Source organism: Anopheles funestus, chromosome 3RL, assembly GCF_943734845.2.
Source record: "Anopheles funestus chromosome 3RL, idAnoFuneDA-416_04, whole genome shotgun sequence".
NCBI classification, from domain to species: Eukaryota; Metazoa; Arthropoda; class Insecta; order Diptera; family Culicidae; genus Anopheles; species Anopheles funestus.
The window spans coordinates 44,524,327-44,536,043 of record NC_064599.1 but is presented as its reverse complement, the minus strand read 5'-3'; the positions used below and the strand labels follow the sequence as shown (position 1 = coordinate 44,536,043).

Sequence of the window (11,717 nt, the reverse complement as noted above, 5' to 3'; positions counted from 1 at the left end):
AAAAACGTAGGCGAAATTATTAAAAGGTTAGAAGAAAAATTTGGAGGAACAGATCTAATTTATTTAGAACTGTTGAATGGATTACAACGACTAAAAAAAGATTCAAAGAATATAGTCGTTGATTTGATAAATGCATTAGAAAATTTAGTGCATACAATTACACTCATGGAAGAACCATCTTATCTCAGTGATCATAGATTGGTGCTTGATTTAACGTCAAAGCTTCCCTATAACATACAACTCGATAGAGCCAAGTATGTAACAAAGGAAAAAGTCAGCCTAAGGGATCAAACATTAGACGAACTATGCGAATGGCTTAAACCTTATGCGAAAACCGCAACTGTTATGAGTACGTTACAATCGTTTACTCAAAAGGGACACGTTAACGTCCATGAGTCAAAGGGCGAATCAAAGCCGAAAAAACTAGGATCCGATCAACCGGAAACCAGCAAACAAAAGGCAAAATGCTTAATATGCAATAAGCCACACGAAACTATCAAATGTTACGCCTTAGTGAATAAAAATGTCACAGAGCGTCAACAGATAGTTAAAAACAAACGTCTTTGTGCAGGATGTTTAAAATCAAACAATCATGCCATAGACGCTTGTAGAAGCGCACAAAAGTGTGGTATTAATGGATGTACATCAAAACATCACAAAATGCTTCATCCTTCGGGAACAACTCCAGCAGTTGAACAAGAAGCCGTTAATAACCATCACGAGGTACAAGTGCCGTCTTCGACACATTATCAAGTGTTACCAGTAACACTGATGAACAAAGATAAATCCGTTAAAACATACGCCTTTTTAGATCCGGGTTCATCTCTAACCCTATTAGATGCAAAAATCGCCAGGAAACTCTCTTTAACGGGAGAAAATATTCCACTTCAACTGGTTTGGGCTCAAGGTACGAAGGCCGACCATGAAGGAAGTCAAAGCGTAAATTTGAGAATTAGAGGTGCATCAAAAAAGACTTTTATCCTAAAAGACGTTAGGACAATCAAAAATTTAATGTTGCCAATACAAACATTAAACTATAACGAATTGTGTCTTAAGTACTCTTATTTGAAAAATTTACCGATTAATGAGTTTGAGAATGTACAGCCGACAATCGTAATCGGTATAAAACATAATCAATTGTTAATGGGGCTAAAGCATCGATATGGTAAACAAGGAGAGCCCATTGCTATGAAAACCAAATTAGGTTGGCTCGTTTACGGAAGAAATTCGGATAATGAAAATACGACTTTTTCAATGGTTATCCAAGAACAGGAAGATATCCAAAAGATGATGTCTAACTATTTTTCAGTCGAAGACTTTGGTGTAAAACCAATAAAACAACTTCCGGAATCGGAAGAAGAAAAAAGGGCAAAACAAATCCTAGCAAGCACTTTGAAATTCAAAGATGGACGTTATGAAGTTGGTTTGTTATGGAAAAAGGATAATCATCAATTTCCCGCTAGCCTTGACTATGCAATGTCAAGACTCATAAGCTTGGAGAAGAAATTGCAACAAGATCCAGAACTAAAGGACTGGGCATTGACAACTTTCGCAAGCTATGTAGAAAAGGGTTATGCTAGAAAACTAGAACCTTGGGAAACTGAAATAAAGCCGTCGAACACGTTTTATTTACCACACTTTATAGTAATAAATATAAATAAAATCCCGCCCAAACCAAGATTAGTGTTTGACGCAGCAGCGAAAATAAAAGGACATTCGCTAAATTCGGCCTTATTATCAGGGCCAGATGGCACAACCTCATTGTTCGGAATTCTTCTAAGATTCCGTGAAGGTAAATATGCCATTTGTGGTGACATAAAAGAAATGTTTCACCAGGTAAAGATCCGCAAAGAGGATCAAAACACCCAAAGATTTCTTTGGCGAGACTGCGAAAATCGTAGTCCAGACACTTATGTCATGCAGGTAATGACCTTTGGCGCTACCTGCTCACCAGCCTGCGCACAGGCTGCAAAAAATTCCAATGCCGAACGGCTAAAGGATAAATATCCGCTAGCATTAACACCAATCGTACATCAACATTATGTCGACGATTATAATGACAGCTTTAATTCAATAAACAAGGCAATAGAAACAGTGGAACAGGTTATAAAAGCTCACGATGAAGGGGGCTTCTTTATTACCAAATTCTGTTCAAATAATAAGGAGTTGCTCAATACTATATCAAGTGATAGGATCGACGAAGATAACATAAAGGTGCAAGAAAGCAAAAATGAGGAATCAAAAATACTTGGCATTTATTGGAATACTAAAAAGGATAACATCGGATTTCATTCGAAATTAGATAAACTACCAGCCGATGTGTCTCTCAAGTTAAGGCCTCCCACCAAACGGGAAGTACTATCATTTGTCATGAGCTTTTTTGATCCGTTAGGATTAATATCCAACGTTACGATACAAGGAAAAATTCTTATGCAGGAAGTGCATAAAGAGACGAATGAATGGGACGTACCAATTTCAGATAATTTATTTGTAATATGGAACACTTGGTTGAAATACATCGAGCAGACCAAACATATTCGTATTCCTAGATGGATCATGAAATCGCCCACATCGGAAATAGAGCTACACACCTTTGTAGACGCTTCCGATAAGGCGTTTGCGGCCGTTATCTACGCCAGAAGCGTGGACAATGGTAAACCGCACGTTCAGATTCTCGCAGCCAAGGCTCGAGTGGCACCAATAAAGATGTTATCAATTCCTCGTTTAGAACTACAAGCTGCATTATTAGGGGTTAGGCTGCTGGACACGGTAAAAGGTGAAATGAGAATCAAAGCATCCGAAACAACATTTTGGAGCGATTCTAAAACGGTGTTGGCATGGATAAAATCCTCTCATCGTAAATACAAACCGTTTGTTGCCCATCGTATCGGAGAAATTCTCGATACAACAACAATGAATCAATGGAGATGGGTACCATCAGAATTGAATCCAGCAGATGAAGCTACAAAGGTTATAACAAAACCTTCAATATGGCTAACAGGGCCAAGGTTCTTGGCACTCGATCGAAAAGAGTGGCCTAAAGACGTAACCGTCGAAACGGTAGAAAACGAAAATCCTGAGTTTGTAGGTGCGATATTTGAAAAACCGAAAACGCCCTGCAATCAGGATCGTGGCCGAGCAGGTATAAAAGGAAAAAAGAATAAAATCAAACCCTGCAATTGGTATAGAAACACATTAATAGCAAACACTACAAAAGTGTCGGCTTTCAAACGAGGGCCGGAGGCGGTACAAATAAAAGAGATGCCGTTACAAGCTAAATTCATTAAATTAAATACCATTACCATGGCCATACTAATACTTTTGTTTCTTTCAGCACAAGCAATTGGGGAATCAGCAAGGGGTTTAATAGCGTATGACTGCGCTAACAACGATATAAATATCACCAGCTACTCCCTTATGGACGTAGCATCTTGCGTTCCGCCATCCAAAAACGTTTCGACTGAAGAAATACGTATCCAAGTATTACAAAGAAGCCCAAAAACTATTGTTCACGTTCATCAATGTAAAGTAATCATTAAACGGTCAATTAAACATTGTGGCACCTTTTCACACATATCAGATTATGAACGAAGCTATGAATATATCGTTAAGGAATTTACACCACAGGAGTGTAAACTAGCTCAAACGTTAGGAGAAATTGCTTTATCAATCAATACGAAGGTTAGGGAATTGCGTCGCAATCACACCACAAGGGGGGAAGCACTCATCGTTGGCAGCATCCAGGGAACAGCTTGCAGCGGAGGAACGTATCGGACATCGAGCTACACGTGGGAAAACGCGTTGGTATACTACGAGTACGAAATCGGGTTATACGACTACGTGGCTACGGCAGACCTCGAGAACGATCAAATCACGCTGCGTAGTGGTCTTGTTTGCGCGCATACAACGGGTTGGTGTCTAGATCCAGATTACGGCTACCTCACCTGGGAAGTGGACCTGCGGCGGCAATGCGAGCGAAACGACTTCGAAATCGTCTATGAAGGTATTGTAAACAAAACCATCGATAATGCAAAGGTAAATGCAGCGAACACAGTCTACACCTTAATCTCGAAAGAGCATATGTTTTCGATAAGAGCTCGAGACGCTACACAGATATGCGGCTTCAATAGCTACGTCACCGACCATCCTAAGATGTTCGTCCTCGAGCTAAGTGGTTATCAATCGCCATTCCAACGAAAAGCGGTCGACGGAAGAAACCTCGACTTATTCACGTACTTCAATTCAAAAATCACTCTGGTAGAAAACTATCTCGGCCAAAAGTTAAACGACGTATACTTCACAGTAATGACCGAGATGTGCAAAATCGATAAGGCACTTCTGGAAACCAAGCTGACTCTGGCTCGACTAAATCCTAGTGAATTCGTCACAAACCTGGTGAAACGTCCCGGATATACGGCCGTCGTAGCAGCAGAAGTATTATACATCCTTGAATGTAAGCCAGTCTACGTTACATACGAAAGCAAAGAAGACTGCTATCAGGAGATTCCGGTAAAATACAATAACCGGTCAATGTTCATAGCTCCAGTAACCAGAATGTTACAACTAAGAGGCACGCAAATGGATTGCACTCCGCTCTTGCCTGCGAAATTTACCATCGGTGGAAGATGGTATACGACCGACCAACGTTTGCGTGAAACAACAGCACCACAGCAACTAACAACCGATATCGTAACGAGCTGGACATACACACCATTGCCGAATCTAATGGAGAGCGGTGTCTACGACGCCGAAAGCCTACAAAAAATGAAAAATATGGTGTATGAACAAGGAGATAAAAGAATAGCGACATCAGTACTACATAAGATGATCAACGGTGAACATCCGAATCTGCAAGGATTTACCTTCGATGGACTCGTGTCAGAAAAGGTAATTCACAACGCTTTCAAAAAATACTGGTCTAAACTAGTCTCTTGGTCAACTTGGCTCGGAAACATTACGTCAACAGCTATCGGTATCTATGTATGTGGAAGAACTATTAAGTTCATAATAGATACAATAATACATGGCAGAATTCTATTCGAAATCTACGGAGTAGGATGGCAATTGTTAGCATCCTTTTGGGACTCCTTGACCAATCTGCTATCTCATCGCGGCCATAGACAGCAAGCAGCCAACAAAGCAAGCACGCGAGACTACGTCAACACTCCGCTAGAAGAACAACGAAATGAAGAACCGCACACAATTGAGGTAATTCCGTGCCACGGAAAACCGAGGTTTCTGCTTCCATCGCTTAAAACCGTCGCGCCTCCAGCAAATAACGAGATGACGACTCCTACAGCTTCACATCCTCAACCGCAGTGCTCTTCGCGTAACAACAATTGCGAACGTCAATGATTGCACGCATTTTATTAGGTAAATAACGAAAAGTTAGATTACACCTTTCATTCTCATTTTCTTCATAGCTAAGACGTTGCGTATTTTGGTAAAACTTATAGTTTTACGAGGGCCGGAATGTTGTGAACGCAACGATCAATCGTTCTGATTCACGTTTTTTGAACACATTTTCAAATCTATTAAACGGTAAAGTAGGTCACTACGCGATACGTATAAAACAAAGACAAACCAGAACGCGTTCAGACCCTTAAGCGTTAAACGAGAATCGAAACATAAAACGGTCACAGCGCGACGCGCGAAAACATAAACAATCAGCACGCGTTCTGATCTTAAGCGTTAGGTCGTACGTTCAGGCGATCATGTTCGGGCACCGGATATCGCAAATTGAGAATCAAAAGAAATACTGATAATGCATTATGGGTGCTGTTGACATGAATGCGAAATCGCATCTTAAAACATCCAGTAAATTGGGTCATGGCGCGCTACGCATAAGCGTAAACAAGCTCGGAAGTGTGTTGGGATAAACGTATGAATTTCGGACCTTAAGCGTAAATTGATCATGCTCATCATAACAATCAATATAAAACACAGAGGAAGCATTACGAATGCTATGGGATCAAACTCAAATGCTATCGTATGGAAATGATTTCATCTCGTTTTAATCCCTTCATCTCACTTTTACCTTTAAGACTCAGAATCCATAAGTTAGTATATAAGGCGGAAGAAATTACGAATAAAGCACTTACAATCTTACAACGAACGAGAACAGTCGCGTCCGCGTTTCATTTCCGCGAACTTAAGTAAAAATCGCGTCTTCGCGTAAATTCCACTCCAGTGGATTATAAGGCACGTTCAACAGCTTATGATGGAATCTAAAAACGTAGGCGAAATTATTAAAAGGTTAGAAGAAAAATTTGGAGGAACAGATCTAATTTATTTAGAACTGTTGAATGGATTACAACGACTAAAAAAAGATTCAAAGAATATAGTCGTTGATTTGATAAATGCATTAGAAAATTTAGTGCATACAATTACACTCATGGAAGAACCATCTTATCTCAGTGATCATAGATTGGTGCTTGATTTAACGTCAAAGCTTCCCTATAACATACAACTCGATAGAGCCAAGTATGTAACAAAGGAAAAAGTCAGCCTAAGGGAGCAAACATTAGACGAACTATGCGAATGGCTTAAACCTTATGCGAAAACCGCAACTGTTATGAGTACGTTACAATCGTTTACTCAAAAGGGACACGTTAACGTCCATGAGTCAAAGGGCGAATCAAAGCCGAAAAAACTAGGATCCGATCAACCGGAAACCAGCAAACAAAAGGCAAAATGCTTAATATGCAATAAGCCACACGAAACTATCAAATGTTACGCCTTAGTGAATAAAAATGTCACAGAGCGTCAACAGATAGTTAAAAACAAACGTCTTTGTGCAGGATGTTTAAAATCAAACAATCATGCCATAGACGCTTGTAGAAGCGCACAAAAGTGTGGTATTAATGGATGTACATCAAAACATCACAAAATGCTTCATCCTTCGGGAACAACTCCAGCAGTTGAACAAGAAGCCGTTAATAACCATCACGAGGTACAAGTGCCGTCTTCGACACATTATCAAGTGTTACCAGTAACACTGATGAACAAAGATAAATCCGTTAAAACATACGCCTTTTTAGATCCGGGTTCATCTCTAACCCTATTAGATGCAAAAATCGCCAGGAAACTCTCTTTAACGGGAGAAAATATTCCACTTCAACTGGTTTGGGCTCAAGGTACGAAGGCCGACCATGAAGGAAGTCAAAGCGTAAATTTGAGAATTAGAGGTGCATCAAAAAAGACTTTTATCCTAAAAGACGTTAGGACAATCAAAAATTTAATGTTGCCAATACAAACATTAAACTATAACGAATTGTGTCTTAAGTACTCTTATTTGAAAAATTTACCGATTAATGAGTTTGAGAATGTACAGCCGACAATCGTAATCGGTATAAAACATAATCAATTGTTAATGGGGCTAAAGCATCGATATGGTAAACAAGGAGAGCCCATTGCTATGAAAACCAAATTAGGTTGGCTCGTTTACGGAAGAAATTCGGATAATGAAAATACGACTTTTTCAATGGTTATCCAAGAACAGGAAGATATCCAAAAGATGATGTCTAACTATTTTTCAGTCGAAGACTTTGGTGTAAAACCAATAAAACAACTTCCGGAATCGGAAGAAGAAAAAAGGGCAAAACAAATCCTAGCAAGCACTTTGAAATTCAAAGATGGACGTTATGAAGTTGGTTTGTTATGGAAAAAGGATAATCATCAATTTCCCGCTAGCCTTGACTATGCAATGTCAAGACTCATAAGCTTGGAGAAGAAATTGCAACAAGATCCAGAACTAAAGGACTGGGCATTGACAACTTTCGCAAGCTATGTAGAAAAGGGTTATGCTAGAAAACTAGAACCTTGGGAAACTGAAATAAAGCCGTCGAACACGTTTTATTTACCACACTTTATAGTAATAAATATAAATAAAATCCCGCCCAAACCAAGATTAGTGTTTGACGCAGCAGCGAAAATAAAAGGACATTCGCTAAATTCGGCCTTATTATCAGGGCCAGATGGCACAACCTCATTGTTCGGAATTCTTCTAAGATTCCGTGAAGGTAAATATGCCATTTGTGGTGACATAAAAGAAATGTTTCACCAGGTAAAGATCCGCAAAGAGGATCAAAACACCCAAAGATTTCTTTGGCGAGACTGCGAAAATCGTAGTCCAGACACTTATGTCATGCAGGTAATGACCTTTGGCGCTACCTGCTCACCAGCCTGCGCACAGGCTGCAAAAAATTCCAATGCCGAACGGCTAAAGGATAAATATCCGCTAGCATTAACACCAATCGTACATCAACATTATGTCGACGATTATAATGACAGCTTTAATTCAATAAACAAGGCAATAGAAACAGTGGAACAGGTTATAAAAGCTCACGATGAAGGGGGCTTCTTTATTACCAAATTCTGTTCAAATAATAAGGAGTTGCTCAATACTATATCAAGTGATAGGATCGACGAAGATAACATAAAGGTGCAAGAAAGCAAAAATGAGGAATCAAAAATACTTGGCATTTATTGGAATACTAAAAAGGATAACATCGGATTTCATTCGAAATTAGATAAACTACCAGCCGATGTGTCTCTCAAGTTAAGGCCTCCCACCAAACGGGAAGTACTATCATTTGTCATGAGCTTTTTTGATCCGTTAGGATTAATATCCAACGTTACGATACAAGGAAAAATTCTTATGCAGGAAGTGCATAAAGAGACGAATGAATGGGACGTACCAATTTCAGATAATTTATTTGTAATATGGAACACTTGGTTGAAATACATCGAGCAGACCAAACATATTCGTATTCCTAGATGGATCATGAAATCGCCCACATCGGAAATAGAGCTACACACCTTTGTAGACGCTTCCGATAAGGCGTTCGCGGCCGTTATCTACGCCAGAAGCGTGGACAATGGTAAACCGCACATTCAAATTCTCGCAGCTAAGGCTCGAGTGGCACCAATAAAAATGTTATCAATACCTCGTTTAGAATTACAAGCTGCATTATTAGGGGTTAGGCTGCTGGACACGGTAAAAAGTGAAATGAGAATCAAAGCATCCGAAACAACATTTTGGAGCGATTCTAAAACGGTGTTGGCATGGATAAAATCCTCTCATCGTAAATACAAACCGTTTGTTGCCCATCGTATCGGAGAGATTCTCGATACAACAACAATGAATCATTGGAGATGGGTACCATCAGAATTGAATCCAGCAGATGAAGCTACAAAGGTTATAACGAAACCTTCAATATGGCTAACAGGGCCAAGGTTCTTGACACTCGATCGAAAAGAGTGGCCTAAAGACGTAACCGTCGAAACGGTAGAAAACGAAAATCCTGAGTTTGTAGGCGCGATATTTGAAAAACCGAAAACGCCCTGCAATCAGGATCGTGGCCGAGCAGGTATAAAAGGAAAAAAGAATAAAATCAAACCCTGCAATTGGTATAGAAACACATTAATAGCAAACACTACAAAAGTGTCGGCTTTCAAACGAGGGCCGGAGGCGGTACAAATAAAAGAGATGCCGTCACAAGCTAAATTCATTAAATTAAATACCATTACCATGGCCATACTAATACTTTTGTTTCTTTCAGCACAAGCAATTGGGGAATCAGCAAGGGGTTTAATAGCGTATGACTGCGCTAGCAACGACATAAATATCACTAGCTACTCCCTTATGGACGTAGCATCTTGCGTTCCGCCATCCAAAAACGTTTCGACTGAAGAAATACGCATTCAAGTATTACAAAGAAGCCCAAAAACTATTGTTCACGTTCATCAATGCAAAGTAATCATTAAACGGTCAATTAAACATTGTGGCGCCTTTTCACACATATCAGATTATGAACGAAGCTATGAATATATCGTAAAGGAATTTACACCACAGGAGTGTAAACTAGCTCAAATGTTAGGAGAAATTGCTTTATCAATCAATACGAAGGTTAGGGAATTGCGTCGCAATCACACCACAAGGGGGGAAGCACTCATCGTTGGCAGCATCCAGGGAACAGCTTGCAGCGGAGGAACGTATCGGACATCGAGCTATACGTGGGAAAACGCGTTGGTATACTACGAGTACGAAATCGGGTTATACGACTACGTGGCTACGGCAGACCTCGAGAACGATCAAATCACGCTGCGGAGCGGTCTAGTTTGCGCACATACGACGGGTTGGTGTCTAGATCCAGATTACGGCTACCTCACCTGGGAAGTGGACCTGCGGCGGCAATGCGAGCGAAACGATTTCGAAATCATCTATGAAGGTACTGTGAACAAAACCATCGATAATGCAAAGGTAAATGCAGCGAATACAGTCTACACCTTAATCTCGAAAGAGCATATGTTTTCGATAAGAGCTCGAGACGCTACACAGATATGCGGCTTCAATAGCTACGTCACCGACCATCCTAAGATATTCATCCTCGAGCTAAGTGGTTATCAATCGCCATTCCAACGAAAAGCGGTCGACGGAAGAAACCTCGACTTATTCACGTACTTCAATTCAAAAATCACTCTGGTAGAAAACTATCTCGGCCAAAAGCTGAACGACGTATACTTCACAGTAATGACCGAGATGTGCAAAATCGATAAGGCACTCCTGGAAACCAAGCTGACTCTGGCTCGACTTAATCCTAGTGAATTCGTCACAAACCTGGTGAAACGTCCCGGATATACGGCCGTCGTAGCAGCAGAAGTATTATACATCCTTGAATGTAAGCCAGTCTACGTTACATACGAAAGCAAAGAAGACTGCTATCACGAGATTCCGGTAAAATACAATAACCGGTCAATGTTCATAGCTCCAGTAACCAGAATGTTACAACTAAGAGGCACGCAAATGGATTGCACTCCGCTTTTGCCTGCGAAATTTACCATCGGTGGAAGATGGTATACGACCGACCAACGCTTGCGTGAGTTAAGTTTCGGACGAATGATGAGCGGATGAAATAATTGTTAACGCGTCGAGTGCCGATTACTGAATGTTAGTTTATTGCCTTTACAGCCAATAATTGGGTGGATGGAGGAAGGGAGGGAACGGAGGTGTACCGAACTGCGACGACGTCAGAATTGTATCGATGCACTAGTTCTGCCGAATAGCAATTTTGTTGCTAATCGGTTTTATGCTGTCCGTGCATTTGGATGCGGTCGGAAACAGCAGTGGACATCGATGTTGCTGACATCGATATTGCTGACGATGACGTTGACTCTTAACTTGCCCCCTCTTAGTCTTGAGGCTCCGTACGAAAGAGATCTTGGATTGTGGGTGGTTGAAAACTTCGAATATTTTCGGAGTTTGCTGCTTCTGTTGGGCTGGTAACTTGAACTTCGATTCGACTAGATTTCTTTTTCAGCTGTAGAACGATGAGGCAACCGATGAAAATGATGAATGGTAACGCAATGAAGAAGGGAGGTGACCACTTCCATGTCCACGTAAAACTGTTTGACTCTAGTTTAATTGCGTCCATTTCTTTTCGCATTTCAACGTGTAGATCATTTAAGTTATCCAAACTCAAATTCGTGATGTTGCTTTTTGGCTGAATCTGTACACCGTATAGTGGAAGATGTATCAGTGATCCTGGTAAATCGGTGCGATTATTCGAAATTTCCTTCCCGTTCATTAGAATCGTACATGAAGCGTATGTTATCAATAGCGGTCCGTTGAATACTCGTTCTTTCAAGCCGCAGTTGGTTGTTATGATGAACGTAGTACCAGTGTTTATCAATAGATGTGTCGCATCCGGACACAC

At 40.5% G+C, this 11,717-nt stretch overlaps 1 protein-coding gene across 1 annotated transcript; it reads left to right on the top strand.

Annotated features, from left to right (window-relative positions):
- Window positions 1-3,571: 3,571 nt before the first annotated feature.
- Window positions 3,572-10,915, top strand: LOC125769417 (uncharacterized). The gene is made up of 2 exons (XM_049438137.1): window positions 3,572-4,035; window positions 10,265-10,915. The coding sequence occupies exon 2, from the start codon at window positions 10,310-10,312 to the stop codon at window positions 10,913-10,915; it is 606 nt and encodes a 201-aa protein (XP_049294094.1). The 5' UTR covers window positions 3,572-4,035; window positions 10,265-10,309.
- Window positions 10,916-11,717: the final 802 nt, after the last annotated feature.

Excerpts from the sequence above, each read along its gene's own strand:
- LOC125769417 (XM_049438137.1), top strand. The coding sequence starts at position 10,310 with ATGTTTTCGATAAGAGCTCGAGACGCTACACAGATATGCGGCTTCAAT.